The sequence below is a fragment of the Poromitra crassiceps genome (genome assembly GCF_964638095.1).
Source record: "Poromitra crassiceps genome assembly, chromosome: 6".
Taxonomy (NCBI): Eukaryota; Metazoa; Chordata; class Actinopteri; order Beryciformes; family Melamphaidae; genus Poromitra; species Poromitra crassiceps.
Genome location: NC_139627.1, coordinates 19,445,777 through 19,472,770, shown reverse-complemented (window position 1 = coordinate 19,472,770; position 26,994 = coordinate 19,445,777). Strand labels below are relative to the sequence as shown.

Here is a 26,994-nt window from a genome sequence, read left to right as displayed (position 1 = left end):
CTCATATTTAAATAATCAACACTGTTTTTCAGGATGTGAACAGCAATGAGTTATAATCAGTGGACACACACGGATCATCCAATCAGACGCCTGGGACAGAAAACCACTTTCCTGACTCACTGTTAAAATATTTTACCAACAGAAACTCTTCTCTCCTGCAAAAACACAGCAATAACCACATCTGTATCAAAAACATACAGCACTATCTGACTGAAGAAACAGGAGTTTTTCCTCAGAATAGGGATAACACACATTACTTTAAACTAGAGTATTTCATGCCAGATTTGCTACCAGGTTGCTTAAAATTCACACTTGCCTACTTGAACCTTGTAAAATTGTGTTTGTATAAACACAGATTAAGTTTGCCTTACACTTCAGCCAGAAAGCCATGCTCCAGATGACTTTGGATAATCCTGTGCTCCATTCTCTCAACCATGCTGTGCTGCTGCTGGCATGTGAGAGCAAGAAGGGATGTGCGTCAGTAATATATGTCCTACTGGAAGCGCATGGCGCACTTTCAGTTCCCCCCTTCAGAATTGCTATCAATGGCTTTTTAATAGGAAAAAAGTTAACCAATATAATTCTTACACTTTGAATGATGTTAATATTTGACTAAGATGTAAGAGTTAACAATAAATAAATAAATAAATAAATAAATAAATAAATAATAAATATTATTTTAGGAAATTGTGTTGTTTCACTGAAAAATCTTCAGGTATGCGCTAGCGGTTGCTGAAGGCTTGCGCCCGACGCGATTACGCCATATATGGCTCACTACGGCGACCATAAACCGGGCCCAACTGTGACACAGTCAACTGTCTGTCTTTAGCCCTAGTCTCTACTCCAAAGAACCTCAACCACTTGTTCTCAGAGCTGAGAACTTCCAATATGACTGCCAGAGGGTGTGTTACATCATCTGAAAGCCCTCTATAGGCCAGAGGTTGTGTTACATCATCTGAAAGCCCTCTATAGAGAGCCGCAGGGATGACGTATTTTTGTAGTCAGAACACGGAAGTCCCGGGCTGCGTTCCAATACCCATACTTGTACTTCTTTCTTGTAGTATGTACTGCCGCTGCCCTCACATAGTATGGATTGTAGTGTGCAGCATGCATGCAAAATCCATACTATTGGGACACACTACATCTGTCGTCACGTGAGCTTCCTGAACTCCGACCTCTTGCTCACTTCCGCCGACGTCCGCAGTGCCACATTTGAGTTTTTTTTTTTTTTTTTTTTCAATAAACAAAGTCTGGCAGTAACAAACAGTACATTATACAAAAAATTCAGACTAAACATTTACAAAATTGGAACAGACAATCAAATAAACAAAATAAAATAAATAAAGCAAAAACATTAAGTCAGAGTTCTAAACAGGAATCAAGATATGCATGTTTTGGTACACACTCCATGCTTGTTTGGTTTTAACATATTTCAAGGCTTTCTTAAAGTTAATTATCTCATTCATGAACACGCAGCTCAGTCAGTGCGACGTAACTCCAGTAGGTGGCGGTAATGCACAAAAAGTTGTTTGCCAACCGCCATAAAACATTAGAAGAAGAAGAAGAAGATGTAACTTCCTGCTGCGCAAAGGATTGTGGGGAAGATTGGCTGACAAAGCATGCATCGATGCATACTCCGAAATAGGAGCTGATGTAGTACAACATCCTGGTACTCTTGGCATACTGCATCTGACATACTATGTATTGGGACATACTAATTCTTTTTTTGCCTACTAAATAGTATGGAAGTATGGGTATTGGAACGGGGCCCCGGACTTCCTGGTTCTTCACTGTTTCTGTCTATGGGATTTTTGAATGGGTTTTTGCCGCAATGCTTCAAATACGGTCTCTGGGCAACGCAAGATTAATCAAACGCGAACCAGAGTTCAGTCGGATAATCTTCACACATGAGGACCACTTTCATGAGTTTTATAGCGTAAATGCGAGCCCTAGAAGTAAAAAGCTTGAGCTAAGCTAATCCAGAACTACACACTGTCGCATAGGCTTCCACGTCACGTCAGCACTCAACCTGGACTGTTGTTGATGTGTGCACTGATTACCCCGGGCTGAACCAGGTGAGGGAAAGAGAATTTCCGTGTTCATCCTTTGAAGTGGTGACGTTATTGACATATATATCCCCATCGACTCAACAGTGTAGTCTCATTTAGCCGTTTGCTAGCTAGCCGCCCTTTTAACGGCACGTAAAAGCTTCAAAACTCATAAAAGTGGTCCTCGTGTGTGAAGATGATATTACTAAACACTGGTTCGCGTTTGATTAAGCCAGCGTTGCCCAGAGAGATTATTAGAAGCATCGCGCCAAAAACCCATTCAAAACTCCCATAGGCGAAAACAGTGAAGAACCAGGACTGTTAGCATCGATGATTTCCGGACTCGTTCCTGCGGCTCTCTATAGGTGGTTTGTAGTACCAACCTGCTGGATGCCCAGACAGAGGTAGAGCATGCTGTCGGGGGCGTAGCGCCCCCCGCTGGGCCTGCACGCCTCCCTGACGAAGCGGGACAGAGCCAGGTCCAGCTCCCCCGAACTCAGAGACAGCAGGTTGCTCTTGGACCGGGCTGCAGGAGTTGGAACACACACACACACACACACACACACACACACACACACACACATGACTTTTCATTTACTTACTTTTTGTTTGAGTATCTGTACTCTCAGCCTCTATTTCTATGGCCGTTGCTTTTTAATGTACTCAGTTTCCATTAACCTCACGTCTCTTTCAGTTAGTGATTTCCTACATTTCTCACAATGTACCTTGTTATTTGTAAAGTACACGTTGGAAGCTACTGTACACCAGACTTATTAAAGTATTTATTTATCTATGACTTTCAACAAACCCTAGAGAAGGGGTGTGAACTTCACATTCAATCAAAGGTGGACGTATTGGCAGATCATACAGATTATTTATGATGTGGTAACTGGCCTGACAAATACTTGCTTGCTCACCTGGTTTGGGGCCATCCTTTCCTTTGGTGTCATCTGATTGGTCAGAAGCAGACAGTGCCCAGCGTTTCCAGGCGTTGACGCCGTAGCGAGCCTTGAGAGGCAATGAGCGCCCCTCTGTGTGCCCGTCTGCTGGAGGGGGAGAGGAGGATGGAGCCAGGTCCCCTTCTACTGCCTGCCTCTTGTTACCCTGCAAAACACACACACACACACACACACACACACACACACACACACACATGCACGTAGTTGTTTAGGTTAGACTGTAGATTAGCTTTGATTGTTATAGTGTTCAGGCTAAGATTAGATTAGAGTAGGTAAGGACAGGACAGACTAGGCAAGGGGGGAGAAGTAGGAGGAAATAAATATTAGGGATGCACCGGTGACCGGCCGGTCAGTCTCATATGACCTATTCTGTGCCGGTCAAATTTACATGCATGCGTCGCACGATTGTTCACCCAGTGGCAGACATTACAGCCACCTCCAAGACGGACCATCGAGCACTGTCTTCTAGAAAATAAGATGCAAACAGCACACACACACAATGCTGCATAGCCACTTCTAGAAAAAAATGAAGGAAAATCAGAATCAGACAAAATCGGAATCGACAGGTCACCCTATTAAAAGATCGGAAATCGGAAATGTCCAAGAAATTTGTCATCGGTGCATCGCTAATAAATATTTCTCAGGATCAAAATGGAGCGAGCAGAACAGGAGGATGTGGGAGGTATTATTCAGTGGGGAGAGGCTGACAGGAGGCACTTTCTCCAGGACACAAAATGATAAGATGACCTCAATTTAAAGAGATTCCTTAGCTTGTAGAAGCAAGACAGAGAGAAACTCTGGACTTAGGGTTACCTATTTTTTTTAATGCTCCCATACTATGAATAAACTGCCCTATATTTTGCCCTCTGTGCGATCAGAAGAACCCAAAACCCAGGAAATGAAGAAAAAATTGGGAATATTCAGATCCCAGTGAACTAAGGTTAGTATTTCAAATACATCCGATTGGATGTACTTGTAGCATTGTGCATTTGAATCTGACTCACAGCCTTTATAGTACATCAGGCCTTCTCCATCTCCTGTCTTTCATGTCTCCCTCTGCTGTAGAATATATAAAGAAGGAAACTCCTTTATAAACTAGGTAGAAGTGCACTCAGAGAGCACAGACCTCCGTCAAGGCCAATAGTCCAGTTTGCTATCATATTCAGATCAGCTCCAAATATAATGGGTTCTTCCTTGGCCCATGCTACATCTTTCCACCAAGTTTCATAAAAATCGGCCCAGTAGATTTTCCGTAATGCTGCCAACAAACAGTCAAACGGCACCGAAAACATAATCTACTTGGTGGTGGTAATGAAGAAAAAAGAGCTGATATATAATGGTGACAATCTGAATACTCTCTACAGTGCAAATTAACAAAAACATAAAACAAAAGATATAAAAAAGTGGAGATTAAATAGACACCATCTTGCTAATAATGGAGTTCCTATTGGCTTGAAGGAATCCTCACTATACTGTCTGTTATATTTGAGTTGTGTGACACTGTGCTAAGCAGATGACTAAGTGCGTGTGAGTGTCCATTTGGTGTGTGTGTGTGTGTGTGTGTGTGTGTGTGTGTGTGTGTGTGTGTGTGTGTGTGTGTGAGAGAGAGAGAGAGAGGGAGCGAGCTTCCAAATGCTGGTGGTAAATGTTGTATGTGGATGGTAAGTCTGCCTGCTCTCTCTCTCTCAATCTTTCCTTGTTCCAGCCATGATGAAAATTCCAAAAATCTACCACTAGGAGGCATTGGTGTGTATAATTGCTTTCTGTGTAATGTGCTCAGCCTGAGACAATATTATACAATAAAAGTTTATACATCATGTTAAAGAGGAGAATGTGTACTTTCAGATAGTATATAAACCGTTATACTTACTTGTAGTCAATCTTTTACATTAAGGGAAACCTCTAACATTTTAACCAAATGTGGGTAAACCAAAATCAGCAGCCTACGTTTTATCATTTTAGGTTCAAATGATAAATACTTTTGCCAAGGGTGGAAAAATGTTCATGCTCTGCTATATAGCGCTTGCTAAGGCTAAATGAGGCTTGCATTCCCTTTTATAGTACAGGAAGTCCCACCTCAAACACCATACACAAATAGCTTATTTTGTCAGCTTTCATTGGAAAGATCCATCATCCATCAGAAACCAATTCTTCAAATTCTGAATGGGCTCTAAAGGGTTAAAAAGTCATTTGTGTGGTGAAACAGCAAAAATGGCTGTTGAATTTGTGGATGGAAAAACAAACAGACACAATCTACACAGAAGCCAGCATGGGTTATTATGTCCTCATAAAACCAAACCAATCACAGAGTGTCAGGATGTGAACAGCAGAGGGGATTATAATCACTGGACATAACTGTGCTCCGTCTAGACATGCTCTGTGTGTGTGTGTGTGTGTGTGTGTGTGTGTGTGTTGTGTGTGTACCTGTCTCCTGGGCTGAGGTTGAGGTGCTGGCTCCTCCCTCTCCTCTGCCAGGACAGGGGGCAGAGAGAAGCCCATGTCCTCCTCCATTCCCTCCAGGACCGGAACCGGGTCTGGAGCTGAGACAGGACACCCAGATCAATAGTTAGTAGTAATCAATCATTATTACCCCATTCATTTAGGGGTTCAGTGACTGAGCTTTGGGGGTTCAGTGACTCAGCATTAGGGGGGTCAGGTCCATTTGGTCCTTTTATTCTGAGGGTGCTTTCACAGTTGCCATGTTTCATTTATTAAATTGAACTCTGGTTCGTTTTCCCCTTGGTGCGGTTCGTTTGGGCAGGTGTGAACACAGCAATCACACTCTGTTGCCAAAACAAAAGGACTGAGCCCTTGTTGAAGAGGCGGTCTCTCAAATGTGCAACGTGCAAGTCCCGTTGACCTTCATCACACATTGCCAGTTACTAAATATGCAAAATACAACCAAGAAAACCAACACAGTAAACACAAAGCACAGCACAGTAAAGCACAGCCCAGCAAAAAGTCATAAAAATAACCTTCATCTGACATAATGGACGCACACGACGTAACCCACGTACAACGTACTCAACGGCCAACGTACACACACATTCTTATAATTTCAGCTATCAAAAAAAATCTAGGAGTCTCCTGGCCAATCCGGGAGGTTTGGCGACCCTATCTGGATTCTGGACCGTTCAATGTTTGGCTTTGTGAAAGCGAAACCGAACCAGCTGAAAAACTAAGCAATGAATGTGTCATTCTTGCATCAGATACGAACCAGGGAACAAGACTACCAGGTGTGAAGACTCTGAAACTGAAACTCTTGATTGCTGGTCAAGTAGTCACAGTGGCTGTGGGATTTCAGCAGGTACTCGCCTGCTTGCCCTTCCCTTCCCTACTCTAAGCTGATTGGCTGTGAGGCTGTGACGCTCCCGTCTCTGCCTGCCTGGATCAAAGTTTAGCTCAAGCTAACAGGGACAACGTGCTTCTCTGCAGCCTCCCTGCTCTGACACACAGGAACATTAGCTGCTGGCTGCCCACAGCCAATCCAGACTTCCCAAACGTCCAGCAGTTGCGGTTACATAACAACCACTAATTAATTAATTTGCAAAGGAGGTGACCAGGACACCAAGAAGCACGACAACGAGGACAAACTAAGAATGCTGGGAACATTTTACCCTACATGAATGCAGCAATCTACACTAACATTTTAATGCAGCCATCTACACTGACATTTTAACCTAGGTCCTTACACATCAAGAGCGAATATACGGCACGAAATTGCGATGCGAGTTTTGACCCACCTGTCAATCACAGCCACAGATGTGTACACGTCGGAAGCGAATTTCTGAAAAATCGACCGTGGTTCGAAAAAATAAACACCGCAATAACGCTGGGCGAAACTTCGCCGTTGGTATGCACGGTTGCATTGACTGATATAGGTTCGGAAAATATTATTGACGTGCGAATTAATCGCACGAAAAAAACGTGCTCGGTGTGTAAGGACCTTAAGGTAAAGTATTATAAGTATACAATAATGCTGCGCAAATACTTGACATGACAACATCCAAAGCACTAGGGTTTGTAAAAGGGTGCAATACAATTTAAATACAGTGTCAACAAATGTAATTCTAATGACATGATGTATTAGGGATGTTCATGAACTATCCCATTTGCTGTTTAGGGTGAGTGCTTGAATTACATGGTAGCCAATTGATACTGTAGACCAGTGATTCCCAAACTGTGGGCCGCAACCTACTAGTGGGCCGAGGAGGTACTGCAGGTGGGCCGCGAGTTGTCCGTCAACACTCCCGATTTTCAAGGGGCAATCAAATGGCTGTAGCAGGGTCATTTTTAAAGCTACAATGGAGATCCTGTTATCAGAGGAAACTACAAGACCTAAGACATTCATTGGTAAATTTGGGCGAGGGAAAACTATTTCAAAGGGGTTCCTTGATCTCTGAAACTGAAAATTGGTTCAATGGGTACCCACGAGTCTCCCCTTTACAGATGGTAGCATTTTTCACAGCCTAGCATTAATAACTTGTGGATTTCTTCTGTTGTTGCTCATCACATTTGGTCTTAACAAATGTGTTAATGCATGCAAATACTTCTGATGAGTAAGGGGGGAGAAAATGTTGGCAATCTGCTTTTGGGTAGGCTATTTTGCCGAAATGTTTATGTGTGGATGGATGGATTATTAATTTCCCTTATGCCCAAATTCACAAGCTCTTTTAATGAAATGAAATATATATAATATAAAAAACATACCAGGAAATACATCATCTTAGTCTGGTGTGTTGATCAGAGTTGTGATTAAAGGGTTGGGTGGGCCCGGGAAGATTCTCAGATTTCAAAGTGGGCCATTCTTAAGTTTGGGAACCCCTGCTGTAGACAAATGGTAGTAATTTCTCACTGGGAGACTGCTGCTTGGAGGATTGCTAAAAATTGTGACCAATACACAGAATCTGAGGTAAATATTGCTTGTATTATAGAAACATGGCTTGGGATGTTAGATGAAAGAGACACATCTCGGAGTGTGAACATTGTCTACAAACAAAAAAAGGGCAGTGTGTCACTCTACAATTTACAACTGGTGGAATTAGGTCTGTGACACCTCCATGATTTCTGGAGTTCCCTCCACATCCACTCTTACCACATCACCTTGACATTACATGGATGGACTGCATTTGTATAGCGCTTTTACCCAAAGCCTTTTAATATGCCTACACTCACCCATTCACACAGCGATGGCAGCAAGCTGCCACGCTCGGGTGCTGGTGCAGCCATCAGGAGCATTTATTAATGGACGACCCGCTCTATCTCCTGAGCCACAGCGACCCAACTACACCTATATTTAGACTTACACCCTGTCTGCAACGCCAGTCATTATCACTAGAATTAGAGTGATGCATGTCTAAGAAAAAACATTCAAATTAACCTGAATATCACAGCCCTGATTCTTGGTCGCTCCTCTGTTTGGTTCAAGTCTTCCACTCCGCTGGACAGTACAACAAACCCCAAAACCTTTCTGCTCTGACAGAGGTGACGACGGCGGGGCCAGAAATAACCAGGGGGATGAATTTTAATCTCAACTACTGTGTGGCTCCATTACAAAACCCCATGTAGTCAGATGTTAGATAAGAGCCACTTCACTGAACAGAGAATCCTATCCTATAATAAGAATGAAGAATGCAAAATGTCGGCCGATTTATGGCCGAACCTGCGATGCTGCGCCTCCACCGGTCACACAGCGACGCACATCACCGTTCTGCATGGAGGCTCCGGACACAAATGTTAAGGGTATGTCATACACTCGACGCACTGCACGGGTATTCTGCGAGTGAATGAGAAGGACAGCGAGAGTTGGAGATGGGTTGTGTCATGATTAGATGCTGAGTTTTCCATCATGTTTGCAGTGGTTTATTTCAACTCTGCAGTGTTTCCTCCTTTAGTTCAGTTTTGTTGCCCAGGTGAGAACAAACAACTCTGGTGGCACCAAATAATGGCACAGAGAGTCTCAATCCTCAGAACCAACTGCAAGAAATTGACCGGAAAAACAAGGGTTTATGGGTAGAAGGAAGAGGGATGTTGACATCTGATCGTCAGCAGTTCCTCATGCTTGCAAAGTCGAGCAGAGCAAAATGAAAAGATGGCAAACTGCAGTCTGGACTGATCATAATCAGATATTTCGTCATGTGTTTTTAACTGGTAGGACTAGCAGGGACAGATCACAGACAAGTCCATCATGCTGAGCTAAAGTTAGGGACTGGAAAAAAAGAAATTCAAGTGTTTACCTTGAGGGAAGTCCGTCTCCAGGTCCAGGTCAGGCTCATATTTGTCCTCCTCTTCCTCCTCCAGGCCAGGCTCATATTTGTCCTCCTCTTCCTCTTCCTCCTTCTCCTCTCCCTCTCCCTCAGAGCTGCTGCTGGAGGCTGAGCAGGACTCCTCCTCTCCATGCTTTTCACTCTTGACTTTCTCCGGCTTCACATCTGAAACGCACGACCAAGACAACTTCTCAACATCAGCAGCTTGTCTGCAGCTTTCACCAAGACTAAAGCCCAATGTCCACAATACGCGGCACCGAAGCGGAAAGGCCGGGGCACGGGGATCGGAACGTCTCCTGAAAGGAAAGGCACGCCTTTGATCCAGTTGTACGCATCACCTGCAAGTCAATAAAGTGCATTTCTACGCTTGTTAGACGTAAGCGAATCCGGTAAAAATAGACCCGAAGCAGAAAAAGAACGGAGCGGTCAAAACGGCTTCCATGCAGCTACTGTGGACATTGCAGCGCTGAATCACATGGGGCACGAGTCTGTTCCAGGACATGCACACCTTCCGTGCTGGAGCCATACCTCCTCTGGTGGACATTGGGCTTAATTAACATGCTTTATGAACTTTTGAAGTCACATATGTAACCGAATGTAAGTCCTCGTGAGTCCCATGTGGTCGCGAGTAAGTTGGTTAAACTCACTCCCCAGTATAAAAGCCCATTAACAAGCTCCGCCAAGGGAGCTTAGCTCTCTTGGGGTTGCGGTTAGCGCGTGCATTTTGCACACACAAGATCGGTGGAGCGAATCCCACCTCCACTCCTGGGCAAGCCCTTAACATGGGTTGCTGCCCGAACTGTCAACACAATACAGGCTACACAGTTAGTAGGTTTAAAGACCAAAGCCTAGTTTGAGTTGGAGACTCAATGAACGCACCTGGCTTCTGGACATCTGCGAGCATCTCGACCATGGACAGCAGGTTGGCCTCCACGGTGTCGGAGGGCACCTTGGTCTTCAGCTCCGTGATGGTCTGGACGATCTGCTCCGCCCCCTGGAGGGTGGTGGGCAGGAACACAGGCACTGCAACCTGGACGGGGACATGGGCTTTGGTTGGTACAATGAAACATCTCAGGCATGATGGAAAGGCCTCCATGTTTAATCTCGGTTTACCTGGGGAAGGTTTTGGCTGAACTTTCTCAGCACAGACACCATACAGTTAACTCACACTTCAGCTGGGAGCTGCCTAGTACAATCTGCCACTAGTATTGGCTGCTAAATAGCACCAATCACCACTGGAGTGACTGGGGGTTCAGTAGCTTATAATTTAAAATAATCATAATCAACATCATCAGTTGCCTTTTCAAAATGTCTGAATTTTTCCAGGCCCTTTGTCATTGTCTTTTCGTCTTCTTTTTCTAAAAGCCATGCTATCATATATATCATATATAATCTCATATAGGCTTATTACCTTAAGATTGGTGTCTTACCGGTACAGGCATGGAGAAAGGTGTGGGTGTGAACTGGGAGTACATGTTCATGGGGACGGGGATGAAGACGGGGACAGGTATGGGCACCGGAATATACTCCCTCTTCACACCATCGTCCACATCTGAGCACACAGACAAGCACAACAAGATCCTTACATTAGCAAATTGGTGGATGCATTAAAAAGGCATCAAGTACAGTAAGTCTGTAGCTTCTGTAACTGACAATAAATCACATGCAGGTTGTGAAGCGGTCCATGTTTGGTACAGTAGAAGCGCATGTGCGACGTGTTTCTTTGAGCCGCTCTCTCTCCATTCACTGTCGACCTCGCTCTCTCACTTTGTGGAGCTGGGGGGAGGGGCCTAGGCTACATCTCACGCTCAAACGGACATCGCGTGGCAGAACAGACACAGGTCACTTATAGAAGCACTTCAAAACAATTAAGTCACATTTTCACAATGTAGAGGAGTACGCTCGCAAAGCAGAGCAGAGATGCATCAGAAACATCTAGCGATGAGATTATATATCACCATGATAAATACTGGAATAATAAAACCGCTTTGGTCGGACAGCCCTTATGGTAATTTTGTGGTATGGGTCAGTAAAAAACTTGCTCATATAATTCAAACGTAAAAGCAATAAGCCACTCATCGCTATGCCTTAGTTATTTTATAACAGTTAAGAAGTGTTATCCACGACACGAAGCAGAGCCATTTAGCAATCTCTTTAATGACTCTAGAGTGAACTTAGCAGCACTCATCCGGTTGGAGTGATGCGTTTACCTGTCACTATAGAGTGAACTTAGCAGCACTCGTCCGGTTGGAGTGATGCCTTTACCTGTCACTGTAGAGTGAACCTAGCAGCACTCGTCCGGTTGGAGTGATGCCTTTACCTGTCACTGTAGAGTGAACTTAGCAGCACTCGTGCGGTTGGAGTGACGCGTTTACTTGTCACTGTAGAGTGAACTTAGCAGCACTCGTGCGGTTGAAGTGATGCCTTTACCTGTCACTGTAGAGTGAACCTAGCATCACTCGTCCGGTTGGAGTGATGCCTTTACCTGTCACTGTAGAGTGAACCTAGCAGCACTCGTCCGGTTGGAGTGATGCCTTTACCTGTCACTGTAGAGTGAACCTAGCAGCACTCGTGCGGTTGGAGTGATGCGTTTACCTGTCTGTAACAGTTTGCTCTGCATGTGGGGCTTGCAGTAGGTGGCCTTGGTGAGGGTGAGCGGCTTGCAGAGCACCGCCTTGTTCTTCACATCCTTCACCAGGCCTCCGCCGGCGTACGCCACCGTGCCCTGGTTCAACATCTAGAGCAGCACAGGGAGGAGAAACATCTGGTTCAACATCTAGAGCAGCACAGGGAGGGGAAACATCTCATTCCATTTGAAGAGGTGACACCTGCTCTCATGAAATAGTCAACAGTGCAACATTAAAACAAGTTATGGGATTTGTGTGTGTGTGTGTGTGTGTGTGTGTGTGTGTGTGTGTGTGTGTGTGTGTGTGTGTGTGTGTGTGAAATAGTAAGACAAGCCATTGGTTGATTATGGATTAAAATCCTCGAAAAAACCTTAGTCTTTGTATATAAAATGGGCAAAATTCTTCAGAGTGGATCTTCTGAATTTTTTAAATATTGAAACAAATATTTTTTTTGCCACAAACACATGGGAAGAATTTAGAAGCAAATTAACAACTAATAGATTCTAAAGAACAAGTGTAAATGTTTCACCGATAAATATACTGTGTACTGTATGTGAGCAATATCTTGTCCATTTCTTACTTACCCCAAGTTTGGTCCCATGCACGTCTAATCCTGTAAGTGGAACATTTAAGACATTTGAATTACACACACACATAAAGACACACAGTCACGTTATGCACACATAGACCAATCCACAATTATTTTTTAAAATCATTCCACTTATAATAATTTTCATTCCATAATATCTAACCCTCAAAATAAACGTTTTCTATGACGAGGGCGAACAAATGTGTCCACATAAGTGGACACACAGAGAGCTGGTACCTAAGCTGGAGTTCTCAGGGCCTCTCTGAGTGACCATGATGGGGTCGTTCTGCTGGCAGTAGAACCTCAGCAGACACTGCTGGTCACAGAACTGCTTCATCTCTGCTCTCCACATCACAGACTCTGTCAGGTTCCCCTGCACCTTACAGCAGTCACAGCGCGCCGCCTGCTGGCCACAAGGGAACATTTACACAAACCTGTGTACAGTCTCTTACTGAACTTCTCCGGGACTGGGGAACATTATTTCCCCCGAATTCAGTGGCTTGTCTGGGATTTCATTGGCCAAGGGAACCTGGATATTCTGTATGATTTCAACTAATATGGGTTTTTGAAGGCTGATACCGATATCAATAACTCTGAATTGAAACAACTGATATTGTTCTGTTCCAATATTTATGATTGTCATGGCAAATTCCATGTTCACACAAAAACTCAATTTAAAACCAACAATAACAATATTAACAATAATAAAGTAAAGCATATTTTTGCATGGTTGTATTTGCCTTCATTAGAAAGTTGAAAGTGGAGAGACAGAGGAAAGACTGGGGTAGAGGTAGTGGTGGAGGGGGGGGTGACATGTGACAAAGGACCTGATGTTGTGATTTAAAACTTAGTAGCGTACCTTAGACCAGAGGTTCCCAACCTTTTTTTTGTCTTACCCCTTGAGCTGTTTTGCCATGCCAATAGTACCCCCTCACTCATGTCTGTTGATGATTCTCCTAAATGTGTTCTATAACTTTAAGTGTAATATGCAGACGTACAAGTAAATCGATACAGCAGATCTGAACTGAACTGCCAGTGTGTGGGCATGGCCTCCTTTTTCCTTTTGTCACCAGGCTCCCCTAAACCTGAATCTGGTGCGACAGCAACTGGACATTTTTTGCCATTTATCAGTAATGTAACAGTTGACAATAAAGTGCATTTCTACGCTTGTTAGACGCAAGCGAATCCGGTAAAAATAGACACGAAGCAGAAAAAGAACGGAGCCGTCAAAACGGCTTCCATGCAGCTACCGCAACACATCTGCACCCGGTGGACATTGCAGCGCTGATTCACATGGGGCGCGAGTCTGTTCCAGGACATGCACACCTTCCGTGCTGGAGCCATACCTCCTCTGGTGGACATTGGGCTTTTGAAGTTGACACCTGGGGAACTAGTTGGGGCATGCACGTACCATTTTAACAATGGGCTTATGAAATTACTTTTGAAAAGATTTCCCCCCCAATCATTTTGGAAATAAATTGAAATCCCCAATCTTTCCAAGTACCCCCTGCAAGCTGCTCACGTACGTTGGGAATCACTGCCATATACAATTTCTAATAATTAATTTCTAATTAACTCATAATTAATTTGTCGGTGAGTGTGGCGTGCCGTGAACGCACCTTGTGGTACCAGTCGTGGAACTTCTTGGCGCAGGCCTCACTGCAGAAGTCGCGGGTCAAGCCGCCCAGCTGGCGCGTCACTCCTCTCTTACACAGCTGGTTGCAGTGGTTACAGCTGACGCACTTCAGACCCAGACGCTTCACAAAGTCCTGCTTAAACAGCAGCTTACAGCCTGAGGAGGGGATGGGGGGAGACCAAGCGAAAGGAGGGAGAGAGACAGTTTTGTAACTTGTCACAAATTCCTGTCAAAACTACACAGTTGGATTCACGTGGGCTTAGCGTTATCAGAGGACTTCTGTCTGCCAAATTACGAGAGGTAATTTGTGGTGGAATTTCTCTTTGAGACTTACAGACATAGCAGATTCGCATAGGACTAAAGAGGTCTCAGACAATCGCTGCTATTACTGCAAATCCCTGGATGTCTGCAGGTAATATCAGTCCTGTGTGAATAGGGCTTCAGTCAGAGGGGTTCCATGACCCAAAACCCTCTTCCTTCCTGGTTTGAGCATATAAACAAAAGTGTCCTACAGTGTGTTTTCTGCTGTGGACGGGTCATGGCGTTCAGACTGTGGTAGTGACTGATACAGGTAAGGACAGAAAAGGGGGAAGGGGTGGATTGACTGGTACCTTCGCTGCAAAAGGGCCTCTTGACCCCGGAGATGTTGACCGTTTCGTGTAGCGTCTTCTCCTCTTGGCAGTTTTCGCAGAACGTCACGATGCAGTGGAGCTTCTTGTAGTCCTCGCAGCATGCCTTACTGCAGAACTGGAACACCTTGTCCTGAAGACGTACACGTACACACACACGTTTGTATTTATGAAGAGATTCTGGACACGAGATTAATTTCCTAACGACCTAACCCTGACAATTTTTTTTTTTTTTACATATTATTCACGATCAACCTGTCTGTTGTGCTTTAGCAGAATCTGTCCTTTTGCCTGGTCTTATACTTGCTCTATTTGTAAAGCATCTTGAGATAACTCTTGTTGTGATTTGGCCCTATATTAAATAGATATAGATTGATAGATTTCCACTGTTCAAAAAACAACAAACGAACAAAAATGATCTAAGTCTTCCTTGTATAATTATTGTATTTTAAACAACTTCAAGTGTCACATTATTTTAGTTATCTTAGTTTCTTTTTTGGTGTGGTATAAGTTTAGAAAACAACAAGTTTACAAAAACTGTGACACTTTGGTAATGTGACAACTGTATTGCTGTATTGTGGGGGGGAAATATGGTGAGTCACATGACTCACCTCCCACTCCAGGCCCTAACCAGTCACATGACTCACCTCCCCCTCCAGGCCCTAACCAGGCAGTCACATGACTCACCTCCCCCTCCAGGCCCTAACCTTAACCAGTCACATGGCTCGCCTCCCCCTCCAGGCCCTAACCCTAACCAGTCACATGACTCACCTCCCCCTCCAGGCCCTAACCCTAACCAGTCACATCACTCACGTCACCTCCCACTCCAGGCCCTAACCAGGCAGTCACATGACTCACCTCCCACTCCAGACCCTAACCAGGCAGTCACATGACTCACCTCCCACTCCAGGCCCTAACCCTAACCAGGCAGTCACATGACTCACCTCCCCCTCCAGGCCCTAACCCCAACCAGACACATGACTCACCTCCCACTCCAGGCCCTAACCAGGCAGTCACATGACTCACCTCCCCCTCCAGGCCCTAACCCTAACCAGGCAGTCACATGACTCACCTCCCCCTCCAGGCCCTAACCCTAACTAGGCAGTCACATGACTCACCTCCCACTCCAGGCCCTAACCAGGCAGTCACATGACTCACCTCCCCCTCCAGGCCCTAACCCTAACCAGGCAGTCAGATGACTCACCTCCCACTCCAGGCCCTAACTCTAACCAGTCACATGACTCACCTCCCACTCCAGGCCCTAACCAGGCAGTCACATGACTCACCTCCCCCTCCAGGCCCTAACCCTAACCAGGCAGTCAGATGACTCACCTCCCACTCCAGGCCCTAACTCTAACCAGTCACATGACTCACCTCCCACTCCAGGGTCTCAGGCTTTAAGCTGAAGGCTCCTCGACAGTAATTACATTTGAGCTGGATACTGTTTGCAGTGGAGGGTGGCGTCTGGCCGTTGGTGGCTGTTTGGAGAGTAGCATTCTGGAAAGGAAGACGGGAAAAACTTTCTTAAGCCCATGGCACACCAAACGAACATTCTCAAACAAACACAAACAAACACGAACAAACACGAACAAAGACAAATGTTCGTTTGGTGTGCCATAGCTGTCTGTCCTTGTCTGTTCGTGTTCGGCGATGTTCTGTCATGTTTGCTAGGATTCGACTTGTTCAATCCGGCGTTGTTCGCTGTTCGCTGTTGTCTGGTAACTTCCCATGTTTTCAGTCGCGTATCCATGGAAACGGAGCTCACGCATGCGCGCCTAATGCATGCGGTTGTCTGGTCAGTTTGGTCAGAGGCAGAGCCTCCTCTAAATTAACGTTACACGCGACGCAGCAAACATACGTTTCTCTGCCAACCATGTGCCATCACACTGGGCATCAACAACACTAGCGGGAGACTTCTCCCATGCACTCCCGCAAATAAGTAATGTTATGCGCAGCAAGGTTACATAATGAGGGAGAGAGAGAACATCCATGACGGCTAACAGCGAGCTATGCTAATAACTAGCTAGCCGTTCAGAAACACATGTAAACAGCCGTGTGATCACTGAGAACGTCAGTAAAATAAGGAGAGAGCTGCAGGTGCTTATGCAGAACTAGTGCACGATTAAGTGCACAGTGGGTAATGACCCGCTGTGGTGAAGAATATAGCGAGATTAACCAGGTTGATAGCAGAGAAAACACTGTTGCAGCGGCCATCAGCAGGACCTCCAGGCTTTAACTAGCGTTGCCTGTCACATGACGCCTTCAAGGTCCCTCGATAAAGTCTGCAGAAAGATGCAGTTACCTCACCTCTCTCTCAAGAAGCGTCACGTGAGTGTGGCGTTTATGGCCATCTGTCGCTACAAAATAAATAAACTGGGTGTATCATTGTATTACTCGACAGATGTATAACTAACTTTGTCAGTCTGAGCCATCTTCTATGTGCTGTAACACAGTGCAGTTTCTATTTTTCTGGTGTTTCTTTTTTACATGTTTGGGACTGTTGTGCTGAATATGTTTGGTCGGTGTGCCATGCTTTCAAACAATCTCCAACATCTGCCAACATTCACAGACAATTGTCTGTTGGTGTTTGTTGGTGTTTGTTTGAGAATGTTTGATTGGTGTGCCATGGCCTTTAGGGCCGATTCACATACAGCGTTCTAAAATGCTTGGAAAATGTGAGGCGCACTGACAGTGAACACAGAACGTTTATCAAGTGGCCGGTTGCGCTACGGGTGCGCCTGGTGTTGCCAAGCAAGTGCAACCAAAGATAACAACTCAGCTGTAACATGTTCACGGCGTTCCAAAACATTGAGATATTTTTTATCTCGGTGCGTCGTGGTCGCGGAGTGTGTGCGTCGCAACCGCATCGACTTCGCCCAGGCACCTTAACTCAGGCACGCTGAAAAGAAAATCATTTTCAGCAGCTGAAAAAGGCAGTATGGCCAAAACAGCCTTCCTCCAGCCCTCCGAAATTCAGATCAGAGTCCAACTTGAAGTTGGACTTCTCAAAGCTGTTCCTAACCTTTATTTATTATCCAGGTGGACTGAGGAACATTAAAGAAAGCCCGGTCTGAGATATCAATGCAGAGCAGATTCAGTTGGTATAGATGAAGGTGGTTTCTACAGGATTCTTAGACTGTTTCAATTTCAAAACTCCAGATTTTTTCAGAACCTTATTTTTGTAAGATTTGGTAATCAATTTAAGATCATTGGCCTCTATCTTCCGACAGGCGCTATCCCTTAATAGCGCTTTGCGCACTGTTTGCGCGTGCCTTAAGGCACGGAAGATAGCATTCCGCCTTGCGCCGTCCGCCAGGTGTTCTGCCGAGTTTTGCTCCCCCGCCGAGCAGCAAAAAAAAACATCCCCACCTCACGGGAGCTACTTGTAATGATTTATACAGAAATGTAACTGTTTCAAAGTGATATAATTGCCTGGTAGACGTGACCTCCCTGATTTCTAAGTTAAAACAGCCCCGAAATATGTTGGGGATGCAATTCTCGGCGGGCATGCGGAAACGTTCACGGCACCTGTCGCAAGCGCAAATTAGAGCCGTGCCAATTCTGCCAAAAATCATCTGCGCCCCAAAATGCCTGCGCAAACGGGATTTGGGTGGTCTTAACTACCAGAATTATTCACAGGCGTGGCCAGGCAAGGCTGGGCATTACGTCAATCAAAACCAATCAGATTCCCGTCTCACAATGGTTTGTTTGCGCGAGGCATGCAATATGCTGTAATTCTCTCCATGCGTAATAGAGTGTACTCACTCTTGCGAGGACAGAGGGAGCTTATTGACAGATCGTCTGTGGTGCCAATGACCCTTCAGGTTATGAAGGTAAATAGCCTATGTCCATTGTCCAACACGTTTTCTCAATACATTTCCCTCTTTGCGATGTGATAAAAGTTTCTCAGTGAGTTATAGTTGATTGCCTCACTGAATTATCTGCTAATACCCAATTTAAGCAGCATAATTTGATGTCTTGGCGTGGCAAGACTGTGCTTAATGACATATCCAAAAGGAATTCCACTTTCCACTCCGCAAATACCTCTCTGCGCTGGGAGCGCAGTCGTAATCTCTGTGCAGAGCGCCCAGCGCAGAGAGGTATTTGCACGTAAGAGGTCCTTTTCAAAGCTCTTAGCGCAAAGTAATTGCGCGCTGCTGACGATAGGGTAACGCCATCTATCCCACATTTTAGCGCTGAAACGCCTGCTTTTGCATGGGGCAGCCAATGCCCAGTACAATTATCACAGGCATGCGCTTGTGTCCGCCCCCAATTTGCATTGCGCACGGCGTTAAACGAGCGGAAACGCAGAATTTGCGCTTTTTGTCTTGTTCTTACAAACTGCCGTTCAGCCTGAGATTTCGTTGGTCATTTTCTGCGTGTGGGGGTGGGGGCTTGATTTCCCCCGAACCAATCACTAGTGACGGACCGATCTGAAACAATCACTAGTGACGGACCGATCTGAAACAATCACTAGTGACTAGGGATGCTAATGTTCAAACTTTAGTCCCGCCCACAAAGGCTCCGATTGGCTCAATAAAATATGAAGAGTGGGTGGGACGAGATTCAGGAGTCTGGAACCAGGCTAAACTGCCATGTCACTCCATGGATGATGAAGATTATTCTGCATAGTGACAAATACCAGAATATTTGGGATGACAGGCATCTGAATAACAGAAAATATGTAGTTGCATGTGCATCAGAACAGTATAACATTTGTCCATACTTTTCCAGTCTTTCTGGACCTGTGTAGGAGCTGAGCCCTGCTTTCAACAACACAATATACAATATTCTCTCCAGTCCTGAACTTTCTTCTTCTAATGCGAGCCAGACGGGTGGTTTGGTGGACTCCTACCTGGAACTTGGTGACACACTGCGAGCTGCAGAAGTTGAGGATGTTTCCCTCTGGCAGTGTGGCTTGGTACTGCGGTAATGAATTCCTCTTACAGTAGTGACATGTGGGCTCTGCGTCTGCACAGAAACACACACATAAAAAAATGTTTAATCCCCTCCTACTTACTATTCCATTTGTACCTATTCATTAAGCATTTTGTTAAGTCTGCTTTTATGTAACTGCTCTTTAAATAAACACACAGCACAAAATAATGGGGGGGGGGGGGGGGGGGCAAAACAGGAAACCAGTAATTAGTATTGGAAAGGGTTAATGTTTGACAGAAATATTTATATACTGTTGATTTTCCAGGATCATTCAAGGCCTTCAATGACATTTTAATTTCCATTCATACAGGTCAAATAAAATGTAAAATCTTTTTTTCTTTTTCTTTTTTTACTTCTTTTATGTAGAAACATGGGACAAAGATTTACAACATCAGCTGGGGACACTAGCTGAGTTTGCTAGGACAGGCATCATATATTTTAATAATTCTCCTTGGTTTGCTGGTATTCTCATTAATATTCATCACAATGGGGTGGGTCTACAGGTGGAGAGAGGAGCTGTCTTCTGTTGTTTGGTCAAGTGAGTTATGAAATTAGAACATGATAAACCTACATTTGCATCTGGATTAGGAACATTTAAAATAATATGCCTTCATTGCCTTGATGATCAGGATGGAACATCAACATCGCCAAATATTCTATCAAACATTTTGGTAGTCTTTGGAAGTCCTGTTCTAAAACCCTAGTTGGCTGGTCAAAGCCATAGACAACAGACAAAAAACACTTCTCCACAGTCTTCTGCCTTGTTAACGTGTTCCCATATCACCGACTCGGAAAAAGGGGCTTTCTGAACTACAAACGCTCCTATTTCCTGTCGACTCTCTTCCTCGTGCGTCCTCTTGGCTGGTACTCACTGAGGATGGAGATGGAGGCCACCTTGCCCTTGTTCATACAGTTGACGGAGCAGTAGGAGCCCATGGTGCCGCCGGCCCCCAGGCAGTGCAGCACCTCGCCCGTCTTTATCAGGGTTTTACAAGTCACACAGCTGGCCAGCTTACTGTGGGCCTGCAACAGACAGCAAAACAACACCTCAAAACAATCCCAGGTGCTTCATGTCTCGCCTTAAAGAAACACTCCGCTGATTTTCAACCAGCTTTGTATCATTACAACATCAGTAGTATATCAGAAAACTGTCAACAGTTTTGAAGTCATTCATTTAGTTTTTTTTGTTTGACAGTTATTGAGAGTTGATTTGTGTTAAAGGTGTGGACCAGTGATGTCATTCATGCACAAATAACATCACTGGTCCACACTTTAACACAAATCAACTCTCAATAACTGTCAGACTAAATGTTTTCTGATATACTACAGATGTTGTAATGATACAAATCTGGTTCCTTTAATCACCATATTTTAAAGCCAGTTGTGCCAAAGAGGTCATTAATTGATTAACTAATGCTCAAATTAGCAAATATTTCTATGTCTACTAGTACTGAAACGATTAACCGATTAGTCGATCGAGAGAAAATGTATCCATTATAATTGTGATCATTGTTCCATTGTTCTAGTGATTCAAGTAAAAATAACAAACATTTGCAGCTTCACAAATGCTACAATTTACTTGCTTTTCTGTTTCTTATCATTATAAAATTAATACCTTGGTTTATTTAACAGTTTGAATAATCAATTTGGGCTCTGGGAACTTGGTTATGATGGGCATTTACAGACTCCTCCATGACTACCATTAAACAACAATAACAACATTTAAAGAGCACATTAAAAGGAACCAGAGAAAGAGAGAAACAGATGAGGACAAACGGTGGAAAATCCTCACATATCCTCTTCTCTGCAGTAAGTACCTTTTGTTTGTTTGTTAGGAATCCAGTGTGATTTCTGAATTTTGCAGTGATGAAATGAATACGGGCATTTGTTTAGTTCCTTTTACTTTATACAATGTAGCTTATGGCAGCTTTTTGCAGAGTGTATTCCTATTATTATGAATAGAAACAGAGCGTGCTCTTTCTAGCCTACCGTCCCTCGTTCTCATCCTCCTTCCCTTCATGGTTCATTTCTACCGTACCTGGTTGGTTTTTCCTCGAGGCTCGCAGACGCATGTGCAGCTTCGCCCACATCGCCTGCACAACTGTTGAGCAATTGTGCACCACGCCATCCCGCTCTCCAATTATAGGGTGGTGAGATTGTAGTTGTAACAGTAGGAGTAGCAGTACAAGATACGGTACTAGTAGTAAACTAAAATGTATCAACAGTTAGACCATCCCTGTCACAATTTTTATCTTATTTGTTTTTTCCAACTAAGCCTAACGAGAGTTTTTATGATGCCTGAGTGAAATATGTGGCAAATATGTGGTCAAAGGTTGCAAAAACATTGTTATTAAACTGATTTTAGTGCTTAAAAGCCACTTTAAAACTCGGGAACATAACAAAATGTTGACCTATGACAAATTATGTTTCTCCACACCCTTGCTGGCATAGGTTATGAGTGATTTTTCTATTTAAAGGATAGGATAGGCTGCCAGCCTTGTGGATTTTTGTTCTTTATTTAGAAGAAGAACACAGAGAGGGTCGTAGATATAGAAAGACAACACAGTACAATATAAAGTAAAGCCAAGTAAAGCCCCCAAACAGGACAGGGAGCTTTTAAACTTTCCTTTCAGCTTCAGATTGATCAAGCAATATTGGGTGTTCCCAAAGCATATTACAATACTACACTGTACAGCATACTGTAACTATAACTATTTTACCAGCCGCCTGCAGTTTTACAACAGAACAGAAGGTCTAACATGCCTGACGAAACAGCTGTTTGAGAATTAAGGCCTGCCCCCATCCTTCAGCCGGGCTGGAGCCACTTAACTACAACAAGTTGATGATTTGTTGGGTTTAGGTATGGGGAGTGATGATTGATTGGGTTTAGGCATGGGGAGTGATGATTGATTGGGTTTAGGTATGGGGAGTGATGATTGATTGGGTTTAGGTATTGGGAGTGATGATTGGTTGGGTTTAGGTATGGGGAGTGATGATTGGTTGGGTTTAGGTATGGGGAGTGATGATTGGTTGGGATTAGGGTAAGAGGCAGGGTTATGTCCCTCTAGCCAATCCATTCTAGCATCAACCAATTAACAAGGTCGGTTTCCTATATTTCCTAATATAGTGTTCAATAGACATGTTTTTTGTTTGCAAACAGCGGTTACGTATTTTCGTGGGCAGAGCCGAACTGGTTGCAGAAAGTGAACCGTACTCACTGTGGGGATGGTCTAGGATCCAAATAAATGGCCAAAGAGGCAGTGCCGGACATCATCATATAGCCAGTGGGAAAGCTCAGTGTCTATACGGACATCGTCATATACCCAGTGGGAAAGCTCAGTGTCTATACGGACATCGTCATATATCCAGTGGGAAAGCTCAGTGTCTATACGGACATCGTCATATATCCAGTGGGAAAGCTCAGTGTCTATACGGACATCGTCATATATCCAGTGGGAAAGCTCAGTGTCTATACGGACATCGTCATATATCCAGTGGGAAAGCTCAGTGTCTATACGGACATCATCATATACCCAGTGGGAAAGCTCAGTGTCTATACGGACATCATCATATATCCAGTGGGAAAGCTCAGTGTCTATACGGACATCGTCATATACCCAGTGGGAAAGCTCAGTGTCTATACGGACATCGTCATATATCCAGTGGGAAAGCTCAGTGTCTATACGGACATCATCATATAGCCAGTGGGAAAGCTCAGTGTCTATACGGACATCATCATATAGCCAGTGGGAAAGCTCAGTGTCTATACGGACATCGTCATATATCCAGTGGGAAAGCTCAGTGTCTATACGGACATCATCATATAGCCAGTGGGAAAGCTCAGTGTCTATACGGACATCATCATATATCCAGTGGGAAAGCTCAGTGTCTATACAGACATCATCATATATCCAGTGGGAAAGCTCAGTGTCTATACGGACATCGTCATATACCCAGTGGGAAAGCTCAGTGTCTATACGGACATCGTCATATACCCAGTGGGAAAGCTCAGTGTCTATACGGACATCGTCATATACCCAGTGGGAAAGCTCAGTGTCTATACGGACATCGTCATATACCCAGTGGGAAAGCTCAGTGTCTATACGGCGGAGCCGCGCACAAGACTTTTTTGTTCCTTGTTCCTGGAATCTTTACAGCTTATTTTCTACTTGCAGAGAGTATTGAAGGCAAGAGTTGGACAGCGATGCTGCCATTTTGGCTTGGAAAAGCCTCAATGGCCAATGGGATAACGGCATAGAACAAAGACAGCCAATCAGAGGTGTCTCTTTCAGGCCAAAATGGCAGATTTGTTGTGCGCTGATGTTGCAATGGAACAACCTATTAACTTCTGTTCCTATCAATGTAAGTTTTTTGCAACCAAAGACGTAACCCCATGACGTCCACTCGAAATTGGTCTATGAGCTGCCGTTACCAAGCAACAAATACAATTCCAGCCTGTAAGTTCTTCTGGCTAATATCCCTTAGCAACAAAATTTAGTTCCAGCATTTTCAGTAAAAACAGAATTACGGTACTGAAAGTTTAAAATAGCTCCAGAGGTGAGCTGAGCGCTGGTGCATGCTCTATGCCAGCGGCTCTCAACGTGAGGATGAATTGTTAAACTTCACGATTATATCATAACAAGTTAGTTAACACAATTAGAGAATGTAGAAGAACGACTGTTCTGATCATAGTTTCTCTATTACATCTCTGTCTGCAATATTTTTTTTTTTTCTGGACAAAATAATTTCTAACAATAAAAAATATACCGTAAATTCCGGACTATAAGCCGCGGCTTTTTTCCCGTTTTTTGGCCCCTGCGGCTTATATAACGGTGCGTCTTATCTATGGATTTTTTCAGAAAAAAAAAAAAAAAAAAAAAAAAATCTCTCTTTTTTAGCACTCTTTCTAACTATAAATCCACTTCTGTTTTAATTTCCTCTCTTGCCCTCTTTTCACCACACCGCGGACACTGTGTGCACTGTCGAAATAAACAAAGGTGTTGTGTTATGTTGTTTTGTTGAAATGTTACGGTAATACGGTAAATGGGAGCTTCCTCAAACAGCCAACAATCCCCTCTGTGCGTGAACCCTTACATATGGTAATTACGGTAAGCAAAGTTCATCAGCCCGGAATCACAACAAGACAAGCAGTCTCTCTCTCACTTACCATGGGGAAGGTACGCAGAAAGTCACACGACGCAGCTTTCAAGCTGAAAGCAGTCGAACTCGCACTAAAAGAAACAAACAGAGCAGCAGCGCGTATCCTGGGCATCGATGAGTCAATGGTGAGACGTTGGAAGCAGCAGCAGCAGGAACTGTCTCAGTGTAATAAGACAAAAAAGTCCTTCAGAGGCCACAAAAGCAGATGGCCGGAACTTGAAGATTCCCTTGAGGACTGGGTGTTGACCCAGAGAGGAGACGGCCGAGACGTTTCCACGGTGCAGATCCGACTGAAGGCCAAAACAATCGCCACCGAGATGAAAATTGAACATTTCAGAGGTGGGCCATCTTGGTGCTACCGATTCATGAGACGAAAGGGACTGTCCGTCCGGGGGAGAACTACTGAACAACTCCCTCCCGACTACCAGGAGAAAATCACAAACTTCGGCGAATTCACACAAAGGAAGATCACGGAATATTATAGGAGTGTGAAAACATCCACAATCACCAACGGATTCCAAAACGCTGGACTGCTGCGGGATGAAAAGGATGACGCCGCCACAGCTGGCGCTGAGGGCCGTCAGAGGCTTCAGAGGCTGTTCGATGCCGACACTGATGAAGAGGAGTTCGTTGGTTTTGAGTGACAATGAAGGAGAGAGGAGAGTGGTTGACGAAGCCACCCTGAACCTGTTCGTTTCCGACACTGAAGATGAGGACTTTGGTGGTTTCAGTACGCAGGAAGAAGAGGAAGACGAGGATTAGTGACTTGACTTCTCTGGTTACAGGTTTGCTGCACATATACGGTAGCCTATTGTTGTGTGATTTTGTCTGGGGATTAGTGACCTGACTTTTGTTTTGTTTTGTTGAAATGTTAATAAATGGGAGCTTCCCCAAACAGCGATCTCTTTCCCGACATTCCTCTCTGTGCACGAACCCTTTCATATGGTAATTAAACATCAAAACACCCGCGGCTTATAGTCCGGTGCGGCTTATAGAAGAAAAAAATAGTCAATTTTGGTCCCGCGGCTTATACACCGGTGCGTCTTATAGTCCGGAATTTACGGTACTCAGATTTGGGTCAAACACAATCTCATCAAATGGGGGTCCGTGGCCCTAATGTGGACTAAATTAGAGGTCCTTAATATGGAAAGGTTGAGAATAACTGCTCTATGCATCGTACTCACTAAAGCTGCTTTCACACATGTCTGGAATTCAGGAGTTATCTAGAGGCCATCCGTATTGGCTGTCATGTGTGAACAGATTTTCGAGGCTCATGCGCGCTCCCGCGAGCCTCATCCTAGCCGGAGGGAAGTGTAGCCCCTGCCCTACACACAGGGGCGGATTGTCCCCCCCCCCCCCTCCAGAGCTCCGTGAAGTAGTCAGCTCGTGAGTGCATGAGGACAGACAGAAAGCCAGCGTGACAGATTATTATTATATAAATAGTCGATGTGAATGAGCGAGCAAAAAAACATCATGCAAAGTTTTTCGAATGAAGCGCCTCAAACCTGCTCCGTGTGCGACTGTGCCATGTTGCTGGATTGAAAGGCTCATGGCTCTGATCCGATTTCATGTCTGCATAGCTTCGCACAGCACACACATTTAATAAGCATTTTTGGACGCGAGGGTCGTCCCGCTTCCCAGTATTGGACATCGCTAGGTAGTGGATCTGGATCTGGTTACGTTCATGTCTTTGATTTAACGTTTACACAGCGTTTGTGAAGATTCAATGGCAAATGGCAGAACCGCAAATTCCAAGTAGCGTCAAGTCAGGCAGTATAAAACGGAAACTTCCGGGTATAACCTTCGCAATAAATAAAGTAAATGCACGTGTAATGTTTTTTGTGTGTGTTTCGAAAGATACAGAACGGAGATAAACTGGAAGAATATCTGCTCCCTTCGAAAAGTCAATTTTAACCCGTAGTGAGTCGACATTCAGATTTTTTGTTACTAAGTAATACAACATTTATTTTATTTTGAAGGTAAAAACGTCTAGCTTCCTGTATTCTGTATAATTCTAGTAGGTTGGATGCATTTTAGGCATAGGACTGAACATAGCAAAGACCTGTTTTGTTTGTAGTGCTTGCGACTCGAGGAAATCGATGCATCTGGGCGTGAGTTGTAGGGTTGTTTAATTAATTACTT

General features: G+C 44.4%; 1 protein-coding gene across 1 annotated transcript in view; it reads right to left on the bottom strand.

The window, feature by feature from the left end:
* Window positions 1-26,994, bottom strand: part of zmym2 (zinc finger, MYM-type 2) — a 51,279-nt gene that overhangs the window by 6,625 nt on the left and 17,660 nt on the right. Inside the window, exons 7-20 of the mRNA XM_083638641.1 lie at window positions 20,565-20,715; window positions 19,610-19,725; window positions 16,129-16,251; window positions 14,737-14,887; window positions 14,109-14,281; window positions 12,727-12,892; window positions 12,485-12,513; window positions 11,869-12,010; window positions 10,704-10,825; window positions 10,153-10,303; window positions 9,244-9,438; window positions 5,432-5,547; window positions 2,966-3,152; window positions 2,432-2,574 (exon numbers count right to left, since the gene is read on the bottom strand). Coding sequence (XP_083494767.1) covers window positions 2,432-2,574; window positions 2,966-3,152; window positions 5,432-5,547; window positions 9,244-9,438; window positions 10,153-10,303; window positions 10,704-10,825; window positions 11,869-12,010; window positions 12,485-12,513; window positions 12,727-12,892; window positions 14,109-14,281; window positions 14,737-14,887; window positions 16,129-16,251; window positions 19,610-19,725; window positions 20,565-20,715 — 1,965 coding nt within the window. The remainder of the gene's footprint in view (window positions 1-2,431; window positions 2,575-2,965; window positions 3,153-5,431; window positions 5,548-9,243; window positions 9,439-10,152; window positions 10,304-10,703; window positions 10,826-11,868; window positions 12,011-12,484; window positions 12,514-12,726; window positions 12,893-14,108; window positions 14,282-14,736; window positions 14,888-16,128; window positions 16,252-19,609; window positions 19,726-20,564; window positions 20,716-26,994) is intronic.